This window comes from Nylanderia fulva, unplaced genomic scaffold (genome assembly GCF_048542155.1).
Source record: "Nylanderia fulva isolate GAGA-0341 unplaced genomic scaffold, ASM4854215v1 Scaffold14, whole genome shotgun sequence".
Classification (NCBI taxonomy): Eukaryota; Metazoa; Arthropoda; class Insecta; order Hymenoptera; family Formicidae; genus Nylanderia; species Nylanderia fulva.
This window is the reverse complement of record NW_028189622.1, coordinates 5,241,807-5,269,435: the sequence shown is the minus strand read 5'-3', so window position 1 is coordinate 5,269,435 and position 27,629 is coordinate 5,241,807. Positions and strand designations below refer to the sequence as shown.

Sequence of the window (27,629 nt, the reverse complement as noted above, 5' to 3'; positions counted from 1 at the left end):
CGAAATAAAATATCGCCGTTCAAACGTCAATCTTCACGACTCCATTAGCAAAGAATTAGCCATATTCTTATTTAAGAGTCGTGACGCATCGATGATGAATTACATGCAAATCGCATGAGCAGAGCCCCGTTACACTTGCATTCATCGGAATGCGATAAGACTGAATATTCGATCTCGACAAAATAGTTTCTTAATTAACTCAAGTCTTCTATCGTTGCGTATTATCTCGCGTGCGTAATGCGAATTAAAAATAAAGTGCACTGAAAAAAATTATTAAATGAATAAATATTTTATTTCAATACTGCCTTATAAATCATTTATTTGAAACCAATAAATATTTATTTGTTTTGAAAAGAATTTTCTTATATCAAATAAATATTTTTCACATCAAATAAATATTATTAATTTTAGATCACAATGATTCATAAGGCAGTATTGAAGTAAATATTTGTTCGAATTCAATAAATTTGTTTTTCAGTATATGCTTATGAATTAAGAGAGTTAATCTTGAGATCTAAGAACCATAACTTAATCCTGCATCGCAGATTGACATATGCACTATTGTTGCAAATTTTATCTATATAATATCGGCGCTTATTTATTCCTCTGTTTTTGCCCCCGCATATCTTCTCTCTCTCTCTCTCTCTCCCGGACAAAGTATCGAAGCAATATAGTTCCGGAGAGCTACGCCGAGATTAATATCCCACATTCGTCGCAGTAGCGTTTCCAGTTGCAACTAATTGGCAGCCGGTATTACACACAGGCGCGACGCTCGCTATCGCTGAATCGCTTGCGTAACGACGTTAAATCATTGCGCGTTGTGATCAAATGCACGTGCAGCGGACGAAAAAAGGAAGGAAGGGAAAAAAGAGAGGAATAAAGTGGCGCGAGATCAGTCGTGGGGAAAATGACGACTCGCGGGCATACGTTGCATTAATTCCAGCAACCCCGGCAACAACCGCGTAGGACATTTCGATAAATCTCGATCTCGTTCTGCGCCGAGACGGAAATGCAACCCACGTGTATCTATACGTGTCGCTCGATTTCAACTCGCTTCGATTGCACTCGCGGCGATTTAACGCACGATATATCGTCCCTACGTGTTATTCTGTTATATAGGATATAAGGTTATCCACGTATAAAGTACGTACAGAGAGGATAAATACGCGGATACATATGTACGTAAAACCGATGTTCATTAATATCGAAACGCGGGAATAAAGAAGCGCGTCGTTTGCTCGGAATTGGCGCGTTTTGTTCCAAAAAGATAATTTTTAATATTTATGAACGCTATTTTTTAATATTATTTTAGTGTTGAATAGTTGAATAGTCGATAATTAATTTAAAAGATATAAAAAATATTTCTACGTCACAGTTTTTATATGCGTTTTGCAGAACGCTGATATTTTACTGGCGATAAATCGATCGTTTTGATAATTTTTTCCAGTTTTAATACAGCAGCCGTCAGAATAATTAATCTAAACGGCCAACACGCGGTACTTTTTTTAAACGTAAATTTATGGACGCGCCTCTCTCGCGCAAACGAAACGTGAGCTCTTTGTGCGAGAGAGGAATAGTCCGCTCGGGAAGTTACGAACTGTTCCGCGTTATACGTTTTTCGTGTAAAGGTCTATTATACGTATAAACGGCGCGGTATTCGCAAAGGTCATGTGCTGCTCGCGCACATCGCTGCCTTTTAATTACGCCAACTGAAAGCACAATTGTGTGTTCCGGAAAATACGCGGCGATTATTTTTTGTGAGAATACGTTTTAACAATACGATCTCGCCTATATATCTTTCTTTGACAAAACGATTGCTGCGTCAAACGCGCACAAATTTTAGACTATTTAAATGTAATTTGTATATTAATACATTAATTAAGTCACAATTAATAAATTAAGTGTCATCAGTAATGTTAAAGCTAGAAATAAAAATAATTTAAACAGTTGTATAATTTTATGCGTATGTCGTAATGCAAAAAAATTTAAATATGTAAAACTCGTACATGTATTAGCATATGCAAATGCGTAAACTTAAATAGAGATCTATTTTTGTCGCAAATTACAAAATCGTCTAAAGTGTGGGCTATTATGTAGAAAATTTATTTTTAACATTTTTTTTTTTTCTTTATTGCGACGTTTCTTTCCTCTATAGAGAATTTTTCTGTAACGCTTTTAAGAAAGCTAACTCGCTACAAACTCTTTGATCCCTTTACGACAGTACTGACAATAAATTCATCGCGCCACGCCGTTCTTACAGAATTACCAGGACGACGTAATATCGGGCAAGTTCGATTTTCTTTCACGGGGCGAAACTTCATACGCCACGCTTCGGCGGCTTTTGACGTCGCCGAAAATTCGCGTTCTCGCCCGTCGGACAGGGCTTTAATTAAACCGTCGTCGCGGTGGTCGCGCACAGAAACTTGGGGGCAACTAGGGCGAGAAGAGCATAGACGGAGCGAGAGAGTAATACGATTGAATAATTTATTCCAGGCACGTCGTTCGGCGAGGCGGCGCGGACCGACGACGATTGGGAGGTGGGCGATGAAAAAGAATCGAGACGGAACGGCGACTGGAATAAGGACGACGAGAGGACCACGCGGTTCACCAGCTGGACAGGTAAGGGGAAAACCTGTTGAATTAATGTTGTCGCACTGGTCCTCTCTTTCTCTAGCACGTTGTTTTTCTCTATAGTATATATATATATATACCGTCTATTTCTAATTTGTGTGCACGCATCCAGGTACCCAATTTACCCCGATTACAACGATTATTAATTTTGACGTGCAATCGAAACGCGTGATTAACGGATCGAAAACGACCGTTGATACGTATTATCCCGACGGACTTTGGTACGTTACTCTCTCTCTCTCTATCGTGGTGTTCCCTCTCTGTAATTATCGTGTCCGCCGATCACGTTGACTACGGGCATGTACGACATTTCCGCCGATCAACGTGCCCGTCGTTTGTAATTGAAACTGATCGGGAATTAACGTCGCGCTTTAAGCGACGGTCTGTCTAAAAAAACTCGAGTGACGTGATACACGGAAAATAATCGGAAAGATTTGATGAGAGAAGAAATTTGTTCGCGTCTAAAATTAATCGACCCTCGTATATATTTGCGGTAATTATTGCAGCACTTTGATATAACCAGACTAAGGTAAATTTGAGAAAGAAGAGGAAAAGCGTATAGCTTTACTTTGAAACGCGAGAACAAATATTTCTTCGGAAATAATATCCCTCGCGTAATCTCGTGTCGGAAGTATGTAATATTTGACTTGACGAACAGGGAAGGTTATTGACGGATCGGAACGAACGAGGAATGAAATACGCGTACTTGGTCCCGTTAATGTGTAATCAGCTGTTTTGTGTCAGGCGGATTTGCCGCGGGCAAAGTGCGCATCTTCGAAAATTTTCTATGGCGCTATCTCGGCGAACTTTACGAGCAAACTCGGTGCCGAAGAGAAAGCCCTTCTTTTCTCCCGATATAAGCGCGAACAATAGTAACTTGTTTCGAAGTCGATAAAGCCGCGTATAGGTATATGCGGATAATGCTTCCCGTCAAACAGGTATCTCACCGTAGGACGCGTCGATTGCTTTGTCAGCACTTCAGATTTATACGAGTTGAGTATCGTTAGCGATTGGCGCGTATCGGGGTTCTATACCTACCTATAGAATAAACTAAAACTCTCTGTGCGCGCATCATAATAACTTATTGAAGAACTTTGTGCGCGGACGACAAGCGGTGAGCCGCAAAATGCATATCGGATAACGTAAGTTTACAAAATATATTATCCCGAATCATTAATAATATATATCCGCGATGTACATATATTACTTCGCTCTTGCGAATTTGAAGTAGCCCGGCCTCATTAATCATCGATTTTTTAATCAATAAATCAGATTTACGCGTTACGTCATATTGAAATTATAGGCAGGCTCGAATGACGATATTGTTATTAACGTTAATTGTACTAATTAGCGAACTAATTGCAAACGCCTACACAATTGTTTTACGAGTGTCAAAATGCGATAAACAACATTGGGCACCGTCCAGCGCTTAAACGTTTTGCTGGGTTCTCCTCTGTATTCGTGTACAAAACATGGAAACTGGATATTGGAAATGTTATAACATGGAAATATATACTTCGATATCGCACCAGGTGCTTAATATAGGATAAGCGATCAGGAGGTAACGACATAATCCGCCAAGCCGAAGTGTGTCCGTAGTATCGCGCATATATACTACTACTCGGCCTCTTCCAAGTTTCGCGCTTAACTTTAGTTAGATGAGAGTTGGATCAACGACACCCAACGGCAACTTTCGCAAAATCTCGTTTAATTCGAGTGGTTGCGTTAACGATATTTGACTTTATGCCGACAGTTATGAACAAACAGCTGCATTCAAGCCGCGATTATAGATTCTTCCCGTAAAAGGTATGTATAGGGATTTCTCCCGTCAAATCCTTTCTTCTCGAACATCGTAATTCGCTTCTTCGAACATATCCTCGCTATCCCGGATATCATTTTTCACTGTAATTTTTCTCTTGCCGCTTTCAAATTTGTATTTATCACCGGTAGCAGCCTACCTTACTATACGAACGGCCCAAAACGAGAGATACGAGAGAAGATACGCCGGTACGGAAAAATCATTTCGGCAAAATATATATTCCGCGTTCTCTCCTATAAAGAATATTACTCGCGAATTTATCGCGCGCGGGTGGCCGAAATTTTACGGCGTCGTTGGCCCGGAAACGTTTAAACGGGTCGTTTCGTGGGTGTCGTGCCGAGTTCTTGTCGCGGAAAATACGCTTATCCAATTACTTTATTCGCGCGATCGGGCGAAGCTTTTTCTTTCCGTTTCATCCCGTGAAGGGGAATGCGCGAATTTTTTTGCATATATGTTTTTTTTTTTATTTTTCATTCTCTCTCTATCTATATATCTATCTCTGAAGATGATATTTTTGCCTCCCGTGAGATAAGCGCTATCTCTTCGAACGCCCGGAATGCTGATGTGTATCTCAGCGCGATGGAATGTGACCTTATCGTTGTGCCAACTAACAAATATTCCGCAGTGCGATTAATACGTGCGTATATGTATAGTCGCGGTTCGCCCACTTTTGTGAGAAAGAGAGGAAGAGGGGGAAACGAAAAATAGAGGGAGAGATTGTTCACTCTGAACGATTGCTGCGCAAATATTTAATGAAATATACATTATTCTTTCTCTTTGCCTCGTCCGGTATTTGACATAGTCCCGTCGAATGGATTTTCTCTACTGCATTACGAAAGTACACGAGAAATATAAAAGGGACGAGTCGCAAAAAAGGAAAAGCAAAAAAGAATAATATCGGCTATCCGCAATATCTTCTCATTAAACACGGGAATATATATATATATAACGTTCGATTATCGACAAACGCGACACTTTTAATTGTCGCGCGACAGCAAGAAAGAAAGAGAGACAGAGTTGTCGCAAGTTATTTGCGTAAGCGCAGATATGACGTTGTTATTGTTACAGCGAGGAAACTGTTATTGTTTGTTGGTCGACGCAATGTTTTACGCAAAAGTGCGTGCTGGGAGGAAAAAGTCTCCCGTATTTTTTGTGTAAATATATTTCTTTCCGACGTGCCGATAATATCGTACAGATTATGTGTTAAATTTGAACTGATTCAAGCGAGAATAATCTAAAATTTGATTAATGGCATTTAATTTTTATTTTAATACGTTTTTCATTCGACTGACAAATTAGTTAATATTTATTCTTACGAGGTTAATTTTACGTCAAAGTGTTAGAAATTTGTTTTAAAATTAATGTGTAAGTAAAATTAGTGTGTAAGTATATATCTATATATTTTAAGAAATGTGTATATATATATATATATGTTTTCTTCTTTTTTTTTTTATTAAATTGCGGTGGCTGGTAATGCTTTATTTTTATTGAAAAATATTATTTAATAAATTTTAATTTTATATATAAAATATTTCGAAGGCACGTGCCAACCTAACTGATCATTTCGCAGTTCTTGTTTCTTCATTTTGCGAATATCTAACCAGAGAAGGGAAGAAGTGGATTCCACGAGTGCATTATGGAAATATGCGTTCGGGAAAATAGTTCGGTCGAAGTCGCGTCGGACTTTGTGCCTTCATTAAGGCATACCCGCGATAAGACACGCGAATTAATCGCTGAATCGTGATTCGCCGAATGATTCAAGCGAATAAATCGAGCGATTGTCTAGCGCTTTTGAAAGCACTGACGCGAAATGACGTAACTTGTTTTATGATAAAAAAAATCATCTATGCGTCAAACAAATTTCAGCGAAATGAACCCCGACTGCATTTGACAGCATAATTATATATTTAAATGGCAAGTTTCTCCCTCTAAAATGAAATTTCGACTCGATAACAAACTATCATCTTTTTTTTTTTTTTTTTCACGGACAGAGATTGGCGGCATAATTCTTTCGGGTCAGCGAAGCGAGCTCGCTTTTTTCTTTCGTTTCGAAATCGTTTGCGAAGAGATCCACGTTCATCGTGTCCCTATTTATTATGTAGCGATGTATCAATTAAGAACGTCGATATGCGTGTCGACTCGTCGCGTTGCAAGCGGATCGGAAAATCGTCCGGCAGCCTTTCGCGCCGGACGAAAAAAAACCGATAAAATTGATAATTGACGTCAATTAATATCGAGGGACGCGCGCAACGGCCTTCTCACGGGACGGTGCATCGCCATTAAAGTAAGTTTCAATTACGACGCGAGTCGCATCGTTGCGTCACATCTTGTGTACATATATATATATATGTATACTACACGTTGCTTTTCGTTCCGGGTCGCCAATTAAATTTGTCTCTCCTCTCTCGTTCGTTGATCGGCCGTTAATCTCTCTCTCCTCGTGCATCGACGTCTCCGGGCGTGACATTAATCACCATTACTCGCCGGAAATCGTCGTCGACCGTCGCATTAACACGCAAAAGTTGACGCGCGGTGATTTGTCTTAATTAACGATTTCATGGATTTGATTGCATTACCATCTTCTCCAAGCGTGACAGAAGACGCTCATCAAAACCGGAACCGCGTCGTAGTTTGTTCGCGGAAATCGCACCGCATTTATGCCACAGTTGCTCGTTTTCCAGAAAATTGGCCGCATATGTCACTCGTCCGATTTAATAACTTTGCGCACCTTTGTAACATGCGTTAGTAAATCTATGGAATTTAAGTTTGTGTAGCAACACTTAGCGTTACCATTTGTCAACGTCCCGACGACACGTTCAATTTCGCGCATCTCCTGCGCGACTTCTCGAAATGCAGCAATTGCATTCGCCACACGCGTTACGCGGTGCATAATCGTTACGGGAATCATTGCGAGTCATTGCAATATTTTCTCGTGGATAATTATAGTTTGCGCTTTGCGCGCTAATAAAATTATAACTGATATAAATTCGAGCGAGGATGATTCTCGGCGCGTGCATCGCAGTTTTTAAATAAACTCTGCTTTATTTATAACGTAGATTACGTGGAAATCCAGAAGTCGTTGCGTGACGGTTTAATGTCCGTTGAATCGATCGTGGAAGTAAAATGTTTTATTCTCCGGATTATAATCAACTGAGGAGAGGATTTGCGCGGAACAAACTTTTCCGGTCCGCGCCATTCATGTACGCGTATATAAAAAGTATATATGTTTTTCTATGTATATATTGGGATTGTAGATAAAACGGATGAAAGGATAATTTTCAGCGGGAAAAATAAAGTGCGAATTTATCGAAGCGTTAAATCAAAATATTAGCCAAAGATTTTTTAAAAAAGCTTAGTAAATATCTCTAATTAAAAACCGATAAACTGTTGAGAGAAAAAAAAGAGAGAGAGAGCATTAAACGAATTATCGATTCGAATTTTTATATTTTTCCAGTTTGCGAAACTATTACAATTTAGGATAATAACACAGTTATTCTTTAAATCGAGTTTTGTTGCTTTTCTCAATAATCTCTTAAATTTTATATGCTCTCTCTATACATCGGTCGGTTTTTTTTTATTTATGGGATTTTTTGTCGTGCTACGTAAACATTTTTATACATTTTTATACTACGGTCCAGGCGTACAAGTGAACTAAAAAACCGCCTTTATTTATTCCGCGAATGTTTGCGCATCCAAATATAAAAATAATAAAAAAAAGTAAGAAGTTGCTGGAATGTAATTTTATATCTCTCAAAGAAAACCGCGCCCCTGAACGAGCATCATAACATAGAGCAACACATTGTCGTTTGCGAGGTCGTGTATCACACATACACACGCATATATACGCGAGCACGCGCGCGGAAAAGTGTCAGTTATATGGGACGTAAAACGAGGAGGCGAGATCAGCTGGCCGTACGATAAATGTCATAATACGTTTGCGGCCATTGTGCGTTAACATTAAGCTGGACGGGACGACAACGCGACGAAGTAGCCGAGGCGAAATATTACAAGACTCGTATCGCGCGTATATAAAAGCTTAACGTTTTCCTCCGCCGGATTCTTTCGTCGTGGGATTTTGTTAAATGTGGAAGAGCAAATTTCAGAAAATTCTCGCGAAAAGAGGAGATATATATTAGCTCGAGAAAATTAAAGATATGAAATTATATATACGCGCGAAAGGAGAGACGTTGAAAAAGATTAAGTTAAGTTACACACAAATTTATTATATTTCACGGTGTAATCAAGCGTAAGAATCTGCGCTTGTCGATTAGATTACTTACACCAGTTTAGAACTCTGACAGTTCGAAGGACATTATTCTTGCGGTTGCGAGAGAGATTCAGCTCTATCCTAATTTTGCAGTCGCAATTAGAAGTCAACCGTGGAAACTTCGAGCCGACCGGAATCAAGGAAACGGGCGTCTTACCGCAAAAATAAACCGCCGTTAATTACGAGCTAATGAGAGGTCGCGGATGGCGGTGGTGGGAAAAGTTCGGCCCGTTTCACGGAAGGTCGCCCACTTTCAGCAATTTGCGATCTGAATTCGTCGACTTTTCCAACGTCTCGCCTCTCCTCGACGAAATTACGTAGCAATAATCTCGAGCTTTCCAGAGTCGTCTGCTAATTGCGCTACTCATTTCGAGTTTTATCATCAATAATATCTCGTTATCGGTACTTCAAGCATAATTTGGTAACTTGGACAGTTTTGAAACATTTACAATAAAACATTAACGTGTTTCATAACTTTTTTAATATTCTCATTTTATTGTTTTATATCGGTACAAAAATTTTATATGTATGCATAAAAATGTTTTATTTAAAAACACTAAATATATAAAAATCCACTTTATAATCTATTTCATAAAAAATAATGAGGATAGGTAGGGAAAATAATGATTTTTTAAACAGAACTGGATTAGATAGTAAAGTCGGGTAAAAACATAAAATCGACAAATTGATAAATGTTCTGGCTATCCGCGTGACAAAAAGGAAAAGAATTATACAGTAAATTGAAAAAAATTTATTTGTACCATTAATCATAGCTCAGATCTGATCGCGGGAGCACGCAAGCTGAAACGGATTGTTGTGCAACAAAGCGACAGACGTCCGGCCGAGCGGCTAATGGCGAAACAGGTTAACCGATCTCAGGGACTCGTTATCGCCGTCCCGTAAATTGCCTCGTTACGACTGCATTTGTAATCGTGCGTTATCGTGCGGCCACACTCGTGCGCGAGCGAGCGAGAATCCACGGGCGTGAGACAAACGTCTATTAATAGGCGGGTGCGCAGCTCGCCCAATTCGAATATGAATCAAGAATACGTCGATAACGGCCAGCTGGCTCTCTCTCTCTCTCTCTCTCTTTCTCTTTTACAGAAGAGAAAGAGAGAATCACTTGAGAGAGGAAACTTTTACCGAACGCGAATACATAGTATCCGGTGCACTTTTTTGCACTCGATCGAATATACGATATCTGCCTGCGTCATACTTTTCGCAAAAACGTAATTTACATTTCCCGCGATTTGCAGCGATGGATAGCAAACGCGTATATATACTCTCGCCGTTTATTAAGAAATGTGCATTTATTTATTTATTTATTTATTTTTTAATGGAGCCGCTGAAGTTGACTTTCCGCAGTATAAAAGCTCTTTTATGTTTGTTTACCGCGGTTTAGTACCGCCTCTCTCTCTCTCTCTCTTTCTCTCTGTTCGTGTTTTGCATTTCTGTAGAAAAAATGGGAAAGTAACAGGAGGATGGATTAATATTCCGGTTCTGTTAGTTCAGTAAACTCGGTGAGACGCGTCACATTCCGATAAGGTTCTACGCCGTCAATTTTATATTTTAGGCTAGATCATCTCGACGAGAGGAGAAGAAGTGCCTCGTGGCACTCGTGCGTGTTTCGCAATCCGTATACACACAGTGTCGAGACTTCTCTCGGATGAAATTACAGTGAATGACGTTTTTATCCAACCGCGTGTCGTGAAGTAATTCTCTATGATTCACCGACCGTATCGTCTATCTTAATATTGACCATGGCAAAATAGCGAACAAGTGCCGAGAGATATCAATATAAATGTTGACGCGACATGCCAGTGTGCGTCACATTAGTGATACTTCAATCTCGATTAATTTTGTCGCGATTAAAAAAGACTCGAAGAGCGCGCTTCGATTTCAAGAGATCGTAACACACTCGTGAGTTTTTTTTCCCAAAAACGCCGCGTTTGCTCCAATTTTGCGACTACCGGTATTAATCGCTCTCAAACGTAGAAGACGAAATACTTGAAGGACCGCTAGGCACCGTTAGGCAAATATTTTATTAGAACACGGCGCTGCACCCACTCGGAGATTTTTGCGTACATTATAATAAGCAAACAGAGAACGCGCGAGTCGTTTGTATATTCGACATAATTAGCGAGGAGTAAATGCTGTCGCGCAATCTATGTTAAAGCCTTTACCGCCATCGCTAATTGAGAAATCACCTTTGAACCTCGAACTGTACGCTTCCCGGAAACGTCTCGAACGATCAAAGACAAGCTATGCCTTCTCGAACTTGAGTCATTAATATTTTCCTAGTTTCATAATCCCTCTTTATTCTTTTCTCCCTCGAAATTTAATATTTTTATATAACCTCGTGAATCTTAATTTGCGTATATTAATTTGACAGATTTTGCGATTACATACGACCTCGTCATATACTATATTTATTTTGTAATGAGGGAATTTTCCACAGACATCGCGTCAACAGGTGGAGAAGAGCGAAAGATCGAAACGGGCGTAAATCGTCGTTTTCGCTGACGGCGAAATGATTTACAGCGGATTGTTCGTGGGCGACCGGCGATTAAATCTTCCGTCTTTGACGGTATACCGACGCGTGACAAACGGCAAAAGACGAGAGTCCGCGTCCAGCTCTCGCAATAAAACGCGCGAGGTCGAGGCTGCGTCATCGTAACTTGACTTACGATAGAAATTAGCCGACGCGTTGGACACGCAGCAGCGGACTTTATATATATATATATATATTGCAGCCCTTTTTATATATACAATATACCTCGTCCTTTTTCGCGTTACACCCACGAGAGAACCAGACGCGGTTCTCCTCTTCGGGTCTGCTCTCAGACGTGCCACTTGAAATTCTCGCTCTCTCTCTCTGTCTCTCTTTTTCCGATGACTCGCTGCTGTCTCACCGTGATCTCCAAGTATGGTCTCGTCGACGCGGTGCCGTACGTAGGCTAAAACGACGCCGTCACTCGCATGCCTCTCGAACGACGACGACGACGACGATCTCGTTCGTTCGCCGGATGGCAATTTTTATCGGCATCGGCGAATAAGTTCTCGTATATACGTGTGTCGCTCGTTTGAATCCTCTCGGAGTCCGTCTTTTTTTTGCGGTTAGTTTTTTGCCGCGTTGTTTTCCCCTGCTGTGTGCTCGAGACCGCTTCTCTCCCTGAATTGCTCTTAAATGCGGAGAAACGCGCTTGTCATTTTTCATTACCCGCGTCGCGTCACGCGCCATAAGTCGCGCTCATTACGGATGGTTTAACCCGGGTAATAATCATGGGATTGTTATGTCATTGATCGTGGTCGCTCGGGGAACATTAAAGGGACGCGACTCGTTAGAACACGCCGCCTGTGGGCCAGTTCATTAGCGGTTAATTAACTCAGTAGTGCGAGATGCTGTTATGGGAAATTATTTTTTAAAAATCTGTCTTTCTTTTAATATCGTTAATATATTTTATTAATACGGCATAGCATGTCTCTCTACTTTTCATCTACTTTCTTTTACAAATAATTTATATAATTTTTAAATATTTTAAAAGATAAAGGTACATATACAACACCTATACGTATTTAATAAATTATTCAAATCTTATATGCATGTGTAGAAAGAAATAGAGATTGCAACTCAAACTAAAGAAAAAAAGCATTGAATATAAAAAGTCATAGAATATGTGTGGTTAGCCACATGTCGTCACTACAATATAGAGTAGCAAACGTATTTTGCTGGCAGTTTAAATTCGATTTAATCTATATGAATACGCGAGTAACTTTTTCCATTTGAACGCAAATAACTGACGATGATGCATTCGCGAATCGAATTTATCGGGCGGATTAAAATTGTTCGAACATTCCGATAACAATCGTAATTGACGAATCGCGACGCGGAAAGTTTGCGTGCCATGCGGAATATCGATGGAACGTAATTAATGCTCCGATAAAAACTCTCTTTATCATACATATCGCATTCTCTTTAAGACAACAATTCTACGATCTTTCATTATCGCGAAAAATGTCTCACCTCCGGACGTATAATATAAAAGAAGAATAAGCGCGAGGAGAAAACTCGTCGTCGAAATTTTTACGAGCCACCTCGAAGCTGCTGCGTCTGCCGCCAAGAGGCTCGATTAAGAGCGCGTTCTACCGGCTTATGAAGCACATCGACTTCCATCCCGAGATATACGATTCTCGAGTGCGGAAAATTGACTCTTCTCCTTCGTACGACGTTTATCGAAGAGGAATTGAGAAAGAGAGACTGCTCTCTCTCTCCCTTTCTTCAGTTGGATTCCAATTCTTTTTCCCTGCCCGTTTAACTATTCGAAACGCGCGACCGCGGAGCCGTGAAATGATCGTAATTAAAATAGATGTAATCACTCGGCCGCATAGTAGCCACGTGGGAAGGTGCGCCACCAGCGCTACGTGGTCATTATCCAGTGCACGGAGCTTTGTCCGCGGACCGCTTGTTAGCACAAGACCCGGGAAACAATTTTGTTTTATCCATTTAAGCAGCTCCGTTGTTCCCCACGCGCGCTCCATTGCTTTCGTATGCGCCGGCTAATATTTTAACGTTGTTACTCTCGAACAAAGTTAAACTCTTTCGCACGCGTCTTGAATTCGTTAAATTAACAACCTTAGAATTAATAACTAGAAGTATAAAGTCATTGAGAGATAAATAATCTATTTTATATCCATTCAAATATTAATGTCGCTCTGTTGGAATTTCGAAAGAGGAAATATATTTATCGTGATAATTCTAATATTTTTTTTCTCATCTGTTATTTCGCTGAAAATAATTGTTTCAACGTTCGAACGTTCTATGGTGGCTTCACGTTTAACTATAATTGCATGTCTGTGGTCACACGCGAGCGTGCGACTGTGCATCGTGTTTTACGATAGCAACTTTCGGCGGGCTGGTTTCGAGAGTCGGATCCGAGACAGAAGGGAGAAAAAGGTGAATTACCATGCAGGTACCTTCAGGGTGGCCGAGAATATTCTTCGTGATTTATTGACGACGTAAATCCGTGGCGAAAACGAAGGGTGCAAAGAGGGGACTGCGAAGGAAGGACGAACCGGGAGATCGAAATGGAAAAAGAGGGAACCAGCGATGGGGATGGGATAGCAAAGTGGGACGGTCGACGTGTAAAAGAGAGAGAGAGAGAGGAAGGAGGGAAGGGGTGGAGGAGACAGGAAATCTTTTACCGGAGGACCTGCTTCCTCTTCGCTCGCTACAGAAAGGGACCATTATGAGGATCCACTGGGGAAAAGATTCACGACCGTTCCGCGAATGTATATTGTTAAAATGCAGGCGAGTGCGCATTCACGAAAAAGGGCGAAGATTGGCGGGGAATGAGGAAACACGTTTTTTCTCTCTCTCTATGTGCGCTTCAATATTGCGAAAATTAGAATATTTTAAAGACGCGGCAAGCAGCTGTTGATAAAAGGTTCTTCTCAGTTAGAACGAAACGTGATAGATATTAAATGACGTGTAAAAACGAAGCAAAGAAAAAATATTTTAAGGAGAATGCAATATGTATTTATATTGGAATTATTTATTTATTTGCAATTTTGTTTAAATTTGTTTCTCGTATTTTGAACCAGGAGGATATTAATTATATTAAGAGAGATTGAATAAAGACACAAGCAATGCTTTGGTTACAGATATAGCGCAGCTTTTTTCTAATCAACTCCCAACGTTGCTGAAAATGTTGTTGATGGCCCATCAGGATTGTCGTAATTTAGAGTCCGGGAATCGCTACGGTAAACGTTCTCCAGGCTAGGGAAAAATAGTGGAATTCGAAAAAGAATTACGTTCGATATCAGAGTGCTCTAGGACCACCGAACGAAGGAGACGAGACCGTTGTCGCCGTAACGGAGAGTGACTGAGAAGCTCGAGAAAGTAATCTGTCCCACTTTTCACCCTTAACCAGCCTAGTGACTGGGGTCTTTTGAAAAGGAATTTACGGAGCCTCGTAAATGTACGTTCCGCGTCTCCTAACTTGATTGAAATCGGGTATATATATATATATATACAACGATAAAGGAATGAATCTACGATGTGATTTTTTTATTTCGCGATATTTTTTGCATCATATAATTTGTATAAATATGTCGTCACATTATTAAAGTAGCCAAGAGAAACTGCAGATGTCAATTATTTTTTAAAATTATAAACGCGGATATTTTTAAAATTTAGTTACATAATTATAATTATAATTTTTGACGCAAATAATATGTAGTTCTTTCGCTCAGATGCACGGCGTTTTTATCCAACTTTATTACATAGCGCGTTTTTTGAGTCTGTTTAATTCACGCCACATTCCTGTTATTATTATTCGCGAATTTCATGTCATCTTTAGCGGCGCGTTTAATATATTGTAGACGCCGCACTTTGTCGACGTTATACGGCTACGCTTGGTTGTGTCTGAAAAGCACGAACCTTTCCCTTTCCTCTTCTCTTCTCTTGCATATCCGCTTATTACACGTCGCTAACCGAGGGCACCGAAACCTCGGTATGTCATCTCTCCGAAGATGACACGAGACGAACGTCTACGTTTGCATTTTTGTTCTCTTGTTGGAAAATTTAAATATTTCTTTGTCTTTTCTTTCGCGAGGAGAATATATCGAAAATCTGGAGTTGCGCTATAAAGTTATTATGAAGAAAAAATTTTTTATTACCTTTTGCGAGATACGAGTTTCAAATTTATCCATCATATGCTTTTCTCATGAAGTTTCCTCTAAGTATAGGCAATCTGACAGGCTCACATATTGGAAACCTCTCTTATATAAGTAACATTGAAGAAAATAACGTGGTCGTATGTAAGCATAGCAAATCGATTTAATAAGGGAGGAAGCAATGTTCTGCATAATCGATTATTCATGGATCTTTAATGATACCGATTACCTTTTTGCGACGTCTGAGATGCTTAGTACCTCCTCAGAACTGGTTCCTTTTTTTCCGGAACGGTATAACATGTTTCACTAAGCTGCGTATCGAATGATCGCTTGAGATTATACCGTCGAAGATTATAGTACAATAACGCCGCACATCCTTCAGAATTAATCGTTAGAAAATATCGTTAAATATATATACTTTAATTTATTTAGTTGACCAAAACTGGCATCACTTTAGTGTATGAAAAATTACACAACGTTTTTCAACCACCGCTTGTGGTCTTTATCAAATATAGATAGAATCAAATCATTGCAAATTTAACATAGATTATAAACTCATGTCGGTTAACTTGACAGACGAGACAAACAATTGTTGTGCCAAATTAATACTGGTGGTTGAAACGTTATGTAATTTTTCATACAATAAAGTGATGCCAGTTTTGGTCAACTAAATAAATTAAAATTTAAATTTTCTGCTGGCGATATCACACTAAATTTCAATATATATTAAATATATGTATACACGGAGAGAATTTTCTCTCTCTTTTTCTCAGCATTTATCCTGAAAATCATGGTAATCGTGGAACAATATGCTATTGGAAAAAATGTATAAGATCTTCTCTGATTTATATTTATTATAATAAAAAATATAATATGTACATGTGTGTGTATAATAAAATTAATCGAACATGTTTTATATTTTATTTTGTGGTAGATGTTAATATTTTTATAGTGGTACATATTAATCAGAGAAACTCTTATAAAATTCTCTCTGTGTAGAAGAAAATTATTAATTATATGTATCATCTATTTCGATTAATCAATAAATATCGATCAATTGATCGATCAAGATGAAATCGTTGGTCTGTTTCGTTTCACATACGTAATACGATACTCGAGTGCATCGTTTCAGTTGCATTTTGCCATGACGAATCGCAGTTCGTTATGTTCGCGAGAAATGAGAGGCGCAGAGAATCTCGTCGCAAGTGTTTTTCACGCTTCACAGCTAGTCCGTAGTGAAGTCGCTTCCTCGTCGGACAACTCGTAACGATAACAAGCTGCCTTGAAACAAGCGCGGTGGTCATTCGCCGTAAGTAAGAAAAATCGAGCGAGGTTAAGCTTTCCCGTATGTATGTAAGTACAAATCGCTGGTCGCAAATACGTCTCGTAAATACGACATATGCGCACCGCGCAATAAACAGCTGTGAAATATTTTTAAAGCTGTATAGAGATCCTTTCATTTCTTTATTTTACAACTGTCGAGAATAATGTTTGCTGAATTTCGCGATATTCTCATATGAAATTACTTTAAACGGATATCCACTTTAAACTAGTAATATCGGTTTTGTGTTCACATTTATTTTACAAATTTGCAATTTACGCTCGAAATATTATATTATGAAGTATTTTATATAATACAATTAAAAGAGTTATATAACAGAATTACAGATGACTCCAATATTTTGTGCATGCACGTGTGCGTCCGTGAGGGAGAGAGAGAGAAATCAAATTCAATCATTACGTTTATATTATCTTTACGGAACAATTGTTGGACCAAAGTAATAATTTCATAACTCACACCAGCCAACAATAGATTCAATTGTAAAATATTCACGTATGCATACGCTATATATATATATATTATATATACGTGGAATATAGCTTCATTTATGCCACGCTGAAACGAATTCTCCTTCCTCACAGCGGCATTAAATTCTTATAATATCTCGCGCGAACGTTCGCGCAAAACGCTTAACGAAGAACTGCGGGAAGAGCGCGGCGTGCCGGGTTGGAACATTGTTCCGCCAGAAACTTCACGATGTCTTCCCAGGGACGAGTTCCAGGGGTTTGGCCGACTTCCGGCCACGATCGCCCGTGAGTCCTTGTTCCCGCGGAATCCACTTCCGTCCGTATTCCGGCGGATTCACGAGACCGGTGGGATATCGTCCACGGCGCGAAAACGGGGTCACAGGGCGAGGATTTTACACGATAACGAATTAGTTACGGCGCAGTTGTTAGACTCGGATGATAATTTCATAACACCCGGTCGGCGGGCTTTAAAGTTACGTTCGAAACGCGCGAAATATGAAATATTCTCGCTTTTCGAAAAATAACGCGCGCGACTCTCATTAGAGATGCGTTAATTTTATCGAACGTGAGATGAAAAAAAAATATGTTTCGCGATATGATATCAAATGGTACTCGGTGGAGAGTATTTTCAAAATGAATTTAATTACAGTTTTTAAATGCCATTTTTTAAAACCCGTATTTATTTATGTTTTCTCTTTTTTTTTTTTCCTTCCTCCATTTGTACATAAATCTGAATTATATGGGCGCGTAATTCGGGATTCTTTTTCCGATGGCAAAAATTGTCACATTGTAAAAGAGATTGACGACGTCGCCGAACCATTCGTCAATCGGTAATCCATTTGCCATCCATTGGAAATATTAAAAATTCTTTGTTATTATTATCAGTGATTCCTGCCTGTTAGCAAATACATTCTGGGACATATTTATTTTATCGATGTCAATTTTTTTTAAACAACATTCAGGAGTATTGCGGTTTTTTGTGGAAATGCGGTTATTTTTACCGTCACATTTTTCTGTCTCTGAAAAACTTTGTGTATACGAATAAGTACGCACATCATTAAGATATATTGCATTATGCCACGTACGCGACACACAGAATGAGCTTATATCACTTTTTTTATACGTATATGTGCAACGAAAATGTAAAAAGTAATCTTGGAAAGATCTTACCGATTCCGCTTTATGCTAGAATCTCTTTTGTCTTCTCTTTTTCTTCTTCCCTTGGATATATATGTAGGTATGTGAGCAAGCGCGGTGTATAGCCGAGCAGTATAATCCCAGCTTTTTTCTCCGCGTTTTCTTTCATTTTATGCATTGTTGGAAAAATGTGAAATTAGATTTTCCTTATGTTGGAGCGCACGTTTGTAGAAAACTTGGCGATCGCAGCGGAGGTATATCTAACCCGTGGTTTTCCGACACGATTATATAACGATCGCGTATACCCATCAACGTGTCACTATATGCGAAACGATGATTGCTGCCTAAATTGCAAGCTGGAGACACGCCCGGAAGAAGCGTGGCAGCTTAATTTCCAAGTCAGCAAATTTTGATGGCATCACGAAAGGATGGAAGAAGGAGGGACAAAGTAATTCGGATGGGCTCGTAAAGCTGGTAGATACATATATAGTGACTCGTTGTTTCGATGAGAATTGTTTGCGCACTCGTGGGACGGAGAATATCGCAACAAATCTTCGAGATATATAATGACCCTGTTCTTAACCCGCCCGCGAGAAATTACTACTTCAGGTTCGAAAGGGGGTGATTTAACGAGCGAACACGAAAGAAGCGCTTCGTAAAAAAGCAGGGTGACGTTGATAGCTCGTCGTCTTACGGCCGATAATCACATTTATACATCGGATTTTCACTCGCGAAAGTTGTGTTTAAGTATGATTCTATAGATAGCTATACCTTATATGTACGTGAAAGTTGAAGACGAGTTCTCTCGATGAAACGATGAATCACACACTCTATGATGCAAAATTTGCTGTAAATATTCATTTCATTATTTGTTTGCGGTTGTTTGATAATTATATATACATTTGTGTCTTGTGTGTGCACTTACATTTTTTATCTGTTTGTACGCAATATTCTGCTTTATATATGAATATTGTTGTGGTATATATATATACAAATTTTTTCAACAATTAGTCTTTGTTTGTTGTTTCAAATAATAGAGTAGCATTATAAACGGTTTTCCGTCAACGAGTTTACTTAAGGTTCGCGAACGTTTCTCGCGGCTCCAATTCAACTCGCGGTTTTCAATAGAAACAATGAGAATTATGCGACTGTCGGGTTAACTTCCGCCGACACGACTCGCCGCCGAGTGCTTCTCGCGGCGGCAAATATTGGTCCAGGATGACATAATGAGATTCATTCGGCGGCTTGGCGTTTTGTAAACTTCGATTGAATATTTGATGAGGGGGAACGATCCGGCGTCAATCGCACCGTGCCGCGATAAAAATGATTCACGCGATCGCGAATTCAATATCCCGGGAAGTCGTCGTCATCGTCGCCGCTTCTCGCTCGCAAAGAAATCTCACGGTTCTCCACTTTTCCAAAATTCATGGATTCCGACGAACGCCACCGTCTGGCGTCGAGCTTTGCTTTTGGGAAAATCTTTCGCCGCTTAAAATCCAGTCCTCTCCAACGACGATCGATAAGCGCCTCGGATATCTTTGTCAATCTACTAGCTTAAATGGATAAAAGTTTGCGTCTCGCGAGTCCGATCCTTCGACAATTGCACAATCGATATAATAGCGAAAAAATATTTACTATATAATCGCAAGAAAAATCTCAAAGTTTGATGAATCTTGTTGTTATTTATTTATTTCGAATTTATCGTTAATTAATTCGAAAGAAAAAATTGTATATTCTATGTATATGCGAGAAGTTCTCAAGTTTGACTCGATTACGAGCGGTTTTGCGGATTACGAATTGCATATACGAGCAATTGAATAATAATACAGTGAACCCATTTCTCGATGAAGTTACGCGGAATAATTTACGATCATAGAATTCGCAATATGAAGGCCACGACTTAAGATCGAGAAAGACAGGGAGAGAACGTTGAGGGCAGGTCGACTCTGTTGCAACTCAAACAAGAGGAGCACAGTTTATCGAAGTTCAAATCGTAAGTGGAATAGGGTTGATCTTTGCCGCGGCGAAACTTACTTTAGGTAGTTCGCTTGTTGGGCGACATTAAGTAATCAATTTTGCCGCACGAAGCGACGTCTTCTTTATGTCGATTGGGAAGCGTCTAATTAATTAACTCACCCATTTCACAATCTCTTTCCTCTTTCTCTCTCTCTCTTTTTCTCTTTGCCTCGTCAAACTGTAAAGCAATCGTATATTTTGCAAAGTTTATCCACTCGAATTTTCGCAAATTGCCGTCGTTTTCCTATCACAATTGATTCACCGATAAATTCGTGACTTATATTACGTTTGTTGCGAAACTTTCACGTCAAAAAGTTCGATCGGGGTCCCTTTTCCTTCGCTAGTTTCCTGTAATTATATTGAAATACTTAGCGAGTAAACATTAAATTGAAGAGAATTATGAGAGTCAACTCGAACGCGATGTGCCCTCTTAATTAAATTTATAATTACGCGAATATATGCGTTAGTCGCTCTTAATTACTTGAAAATGTTTGAGAAACTTTCTTATCGTAGATGTGAATAATGTGATTTAACTTATCGCATAGATAATTGTCGATTTGTTATTTAATTGTATTGCTTTGAAAAATTTGTTCGAAATGCAACGAGCTATATAGCTAAGAGTAGCCGCGTGTGCGCAGTTTTTTATAGAATACAGAACGCAATTTTCCTCCTTTTTTATTGACCTATATTGCAAAATTCACGACCCTGCGCGCCCCAGACAATCTTTCGTTTTTCCCTCTGAATTGCGAACTCTCGTATAAAATAGCAGTAATTCGTCATTCGTACATCTCTTCTCCCTCCCATAACATACCGAGCAGCATCTGCCGTTGATTAATTCATTAATCTGCTTTCATACGCCAAATCCATCTCGCGGTACAGCGAAATTTCGAGGTCCAATTTGGTAGCTCAACTTTCGCAGGTGCACGGTAAAGTTGGAGAAGGAGGAAGAGTAATAAGCAGAGACGAGAGATGGAGAAAGAGGAAGAGAGAGGCCGAGTACGGAAGACAGGAGTGTATCTCCATTTGTTGGCTCGTAACATTATGGGTGCAAATATGGGTTCGGAAAGAGCCCGAGGAAGCGTCGATGAAACGAAATTAGGGGGACAGAGGTCGAGGCGGGATTTATGGGCGACAAGAAAAGAGAGAAACACGAGGATATGAGACTGGTACGAACCTTTTTCTTGACGACCCACGACGAAAAGCCGTCCGGTCTCTCTCAGGAGGCACATCGTCGACAAGTTTAGTGGGCGACGTGTCAGCGCGATTTCACGATCTTTCTCTCTCTCTCTCTCTCTCTCTCTTTCCCCAATTCGTTATCACGCTCGTTCGTGTCCTGATTTGCAAGTTACTTTGGTTTTAGACTGTCCTTAACTCACGAACCAGATTTGACATTTGTATAGGAGAAATAAAGCGCTTGTTACAGGCTGGATGTAGACAGATGGAGATTGATTTGAAATTCTGGAACCTGCTTGTAGTCTCCTAGCGGATGTTATGAAATTGACTGATTAGCTAGCAACTAGGAGAACAACATGGTTCTCGAGAGTTTATTCGTGATAGTTTAATCTTGTCGAAACTAGATAGATCTGTCTTAAATTATTACGTAGTATCGACGAGTAAAGGAGAGCGCTGGATTATTTAAATCGTGCAATTAAAAGTTTAATTAGATTGTATAATAATAATTTACATATCATTTAATCATCTGTGTAGGACACATTGATATTGAAGCGTTTATGCGAGATTATTATTCTGTTATAAAGTATTTTTTTTATTTCTTTTCGAATCCTTTGTTTTATGTTATTCTGTGCGAAAAATTACGGAGTGAAATTTCAACCGTTGTTTATTTAGGCAAATGGGTATTTTTGTTAAATCTTCTGCGTTGCAATGGTCGATTTCGCTCAACCACGGTCTGTGAAAGCGTTAAATAAATAACGTGTCAGTGGAAGGTCACGCAAATACTGCTATATATATATATCTGCAGCTTTATTAATAATTGGCTCCGACATTGATTGTATTTTGCAGTGAAAATTTCGCCCCAAGCTTGTAACAACAATTAAATGATTACTCCCTGATCGGATAATGGAAGTCAGTTAAGCACGAATTTTCCATAAACGAGACGAGCGAAATGTGCGAGCCATCATACCCGCCTCCTTCTTTCGTACGAACATCTTCAACTCTCTGACCTGACTTGAATCTCGAGATTTCGAAAATTGTCGAGGGACCGATTCGTGTATTCCTCCTCGAGACAAAGGGCGAAGGAAAACTGACGGTCGCGCGAGAGAGGTCGAAAAATTTAACATTGCGATTCCTACCGTTGGCAATACTCTCTCTCCTCTCTCTCTCTCTACGGTTAGGTATACGGAGAGAGGATAGAGAAAACGTGCGGCATTTCCATATATAAACGGCAGGATTCAGCCGGAGTCCTCTTTCTCTCCTGAGCTAGGCTCCAACGTAATCGTGGGTGGTCGCGTCGTTTTGCGTATTTGTGTGCGCGCGCCTCGTAGTCAGCAATTTGAACTATCCGCTTTTACTCTTCGCCAGGATATCAGGTATTCTCCCTCTCCCGTAATCATACGCGCGCGCGGTTACACCTTCGAATCTACATCGATAGAGGGAAAGAGAGATGTACGGAAGGCGAACGTGTCGACCCGCGGCTACGAATAAAGAGAGCTCGCTATATAGTCTCGAACGAAATTGCAGGGACGTATGGAACGTGTAGAACGAATCATTTAGAACGTAATATACGAACTGAGATAGCACTTTTCTGCTATATAATTGGAAAAAGGGAACAAATCAATTGTGACATTACTTGCGACTATACGCGCGCATATACATATATATGCACATACATGCGTGTATATATAATTTTTATAATTTATTAATACATTGTATATAAGTAATGTAATTTCCTTCGTCAGATTTCCCGGCTAATTATATGTATAATGTTGGGAATATAATAATCTATTCCATAGTACAGCCTCTACATATGCACGACTATCGATGAATAAACATAATAATATACATATATATATATATATATATATATATATATATATATATATATATATTATATATACGTCGCTATTGGCTGTGCGGTTATAATCGCATATATGCAGTGTGTTTGAGATAGGCAAGATGCACCTGCGTTAGGTGTATCGCACTTACATGGCTGCAGGTGCGCTAATTAAACGATAAACCACGATAAGCCACCGAACTTTAATGATATTGCCGAGCTGTAGTCTTGCTTTGGCACCATATTGTATGATTTTACTGCATTTTCTTCCTGATTTATTGCATTGTCATCTCGTTGAAAGAGCACAAAGAGAACAATGTGCATAATATGTGTATATATGCATATGCTTTTTCTATATGTATAATAATAATACATCTATATATGTATAAATATTTAATGAAAATGTAACACACAAAGTGCTATTTGTCGTAACTTCTTAATTTGTAATGTTAAATTGCATAATTTCCAACATAGAGTACATTGAAATTAAGCTTTTAATTATAGCAATAATATATTGCATTACAAAATATATGTATTAATATTTTCGAAATTAATGCAGCACACGTTGCTCATTTGCGCGTGCCGACTATGAAAATAATTTAATAATGAAGTAATTTACCGAAATTTGCTGTCTGATTTTCAACATCAAATAACTCGCTAATTAATCTCTCATCGTGCGCTTCCGCTGATGACGATGAAGTCACGTGAAATCGTTAACTTATTATTAACGATATATTTTGTACATTAGTTAGAGGAAAATTTTATCTTCAAATTCAATTCTTCACACTCGACTGTTTAAAACTTTTCGCACTATTTCGTTAATACAGAGCGACACTTACATCGGTCGCCGCGCTAATTAACCAAATGCCAAGAACAGCTGATTCGGTTGACAGCTCGAGTTCCGAGCATTCGATTCTGCGGTTCGGCGGGGCACCGATGCGTGTTAATATTTGATCGTGGTTCCGCGACCACTTTATCAGCGTCCGGTGCGATTATTAATCATCGGTTAGACTCGTTACGGCCTCCGAATCCCCGCCGGATTTACGTCATGTCAGCGAAATCATCCGGACAGAAGCGCCGTCTTGTAGATCGCGTCAGCGCTTCTGTTTTTCGGTAATTTGATAAGAGCCGACTTTGGACGATCGCGATAACGACCCATTGAGACGTTGGGAAATTAGCGCTCATTAACGTAACACGGAGGGCGACAATGTAATTATCGGATCGGGGTCATAATTAGCAATAAATCTTGACGTCCCGCCGCATTTATCGTCGAGCGTGACGGACTCGGCGGCGAGTCAGTAGTGAAAGTCGATTTATCGTCGGCCTTGGAAGAACGTCCAGAGGATAATGTCTTATTTCGCGTTTGTCGTCGCTTTCATCGATAATTCAATGTTATTTTTGTCAAGTTATTAATTAAATTTTAAAGCAAATTAATTTTAAAACACCGGATTTCTCTTAATCACCAATTCTCGGCAGAAATCACGACATCAGCCACACGTGTGCAATAACTGTACGATGTAATTAAATGTATTTTATAACGAAAATACATCGTTAAATATCAATGTATATTAATTAAAATTTTATAAGAATAATATATCACTGTCACATAAAAAATAGGGACCATATTTTTTCTTATAAAGAAATACGAATTATTTTTATTCAGATAAGAAAGGAGATTAAAATTTTAACTATATATATTCTTCCGATGTCTATTCTCCTGTATATAATCGATATCCTAGAAGAAAGTATTACACGAATCGATTTCCGAATAAATCTAACTTTTCTCCGCAGTTTGCGCTTATATATACGCGAGCTTTAGATATCTCAGGCACGTCAATTTCTTTACGCTGGACTTGTATCCGGGCGATTTAACGCTATACATCGCAGTGTATTTCTCCCAGCGATTTTGCGCGAATAATAAAGCCGTGGTTGTGAAGCCCATTTTATAGCTGAAATGTGTGCGCGATGATTTAAACGCCGTTTAAATTACGACTTTTGCGACAAAGGCGAACTTAAATTAGCAAGCGATGTTATCGCTAAGATTATATTTTATTCCGCGAATGTAGTTTTCAGGATTTTTTATCTCTAAAAATTCTAAGGAATCTTTCTCGTAAATAAATTTTTTTTTGAATCGGCAAAGAAAATATGATGCACACGCATCAATTCAATCTTGAATTGAAAACATATGAATTATATTAAATGAGAATGTGAAATCTAAATTATTACCGGAAAGATTTTACATTATAATCCGAGTATTATGGATACTTATTTCGAGTACTGAATCGATATTTTTAGCTTTATTATGTTAATTAGTAGTTTTATACATTATATATACACACATAAAATATGTATATAGATGTTATATAGACGTATATTAAATTAACGTGAACTGGAAACGGCGAGCTTATTAATTTTAGATTGCCGTGTCTTTTCTCAGATGTGATTTATATTTAAGAATTTACATCCGAACGTAATTTCATGGAAAATTGCGGCTTTCGTACAGTCTAGACTATGCTATATTAAAAGCAAATATTATATATGCATACAAGGTCTCAACTCTACAGTGTCTCTTATCAATGATTCGTCGATTCAGATATTAATGTTTATTGAATAAACGTCAAATTAAAATGATTGATATATTTTTAAAAACATTTAAAATAAATTATTTTATTCTATTTTTTATTATCAAATGTATATACCTATATATTATTGAGATACACACTCTAATGAAATATATCAGAAATAAATTCGATTTAAAATTTTCGTGAACATTTTAATTTAGTCAGAATAGAACTTTATCTTAAGAAAACTGATCATGTAATTAAAGCTTAATTCCATTAATTAATAATTCTCTGACTTAATTTAACCGAGCTGCACGCTTGTCTTTAATGCAAATCTGGTTTAAGCAACCTCCCAGAGGCATCTTACGTCTCATGCATAAAAATGACGTTGTCGCTTTTGCGGACACAAAACCAGTGAATCCAGAATTACCGTATAAAACATTTATGATTATCAAAAAAGCCGACATCAATTCCAAACTAACCGGTTTGCTATAAAATAACCATTTATCTGCTCAAAAGCTGTTGCACACATTTTTTTAACAATATGATGACACTGCTTGTGAAAAATTTATAGCATTTTTCACTTGGCTAAATATTGTCTCCCTCATATAAATTTTTAAACATGTAATTCGAAGATGTTGACGTCACAATTATCTCAAAACCGCTATGTGGAATGATTCTTAAAAAGAACAAACTACTGTCGAACTATCGCAACGTATCAGAAAAATAATTTCAATGGATTTCTGTCTGTACCTGTCAAATACACGCCCACGAAATTTCTAACCGAACGATTGCGCGATCACGGGAATTTTTCTTCTGCGGTGCCGGATTTATCCACGCCGTTGAAATTGATTCGTTCAGTCGATGCTAATGACGGGATGACTCAACCGAAAATTTCGTCTTCATCTTTATTTCTATCGTTTCGTGTCACGCAAGATGCCTAATGAATGCGATAATTCTTGTTTCAATTTCGATACACCACATTTCGTTAATCGTTGCTGACGCTTTTTTGCTGACCATTAATGATGGTGAAATAAATTAGGACATATTTGTTTCAATTTTCGTTTTACTGAATTATACGTTTAATGCGAAAATAACAAAGTAATTATCGCAAATTATTACGAAAAATATTATACGTAATGCTTATTTATTAATTTTTATTATTTGACTTTTAAATGTAGAACAGCTCTAACACATGATTCTTTGAACGATGCGATTTTTTGTTCACAACACGGCGCGTTTCGCTTTTTCCTCACGTATATGTGTCTTCATTGATTTCGATGCTGGTGTAAACTCGCGTTCGACAATCCACCGCGTTCGATCGTGCGTGCTCTCATAATAATGGCGATCCTGACATTTACCTGCGATTTTATAACGCACGCACGTTCGCGTCAACGACAGTTGACGGTTGCGATTTAAATGCGGGACAAACGTACACGCATATTTATTTGACGATAATTGTGTATGGATTGACGAGGCGCCGATCCAGTTCAGCGTTGCTCCAATTAATTCGTCGTACCGTTTCGACGATCGTTTAATTTGATAACAGATTGCGGCGCCGGGCAATTACAAGCGAACCGCACGCATCTATTTTCGATGCGTGGCCGACATAACGCGGCGGTGCGTCGAAAATGTTATAAAATATGGAAAGCGTAACGGATTAAAAACACTGGTAAACCATCAACAATTTACATTTGTCGCTTA

The 27,629-nt window shown here is 38.8% G+C and overlaps 1 protein-coding gene across 5 annotated transcripts in view; it reads left to right on the top strand.

The window, feature by feature from the left end:
* The window catches only part of cmpy (crimpy), a 261,260-nt gene that overhangs the window by 157,324 nt on the left and 76,307 nt on the right, over positions 1-27,629 (top strand). For all 5 annotated transcript variants that reach the window (XM_085480231.1, XM_029300885.2, XM_029300884.2 and 2 more), the window contains one exon: positions 2,494-2,619. In XM_085480231.1, the coding sequence (XP_085336357.1) occupies positions 2,494-2,619 (126 nt within the window). The remainder of the gene's footprint in view (positions 1-2,493; positions 2,620-27,629) is intronic.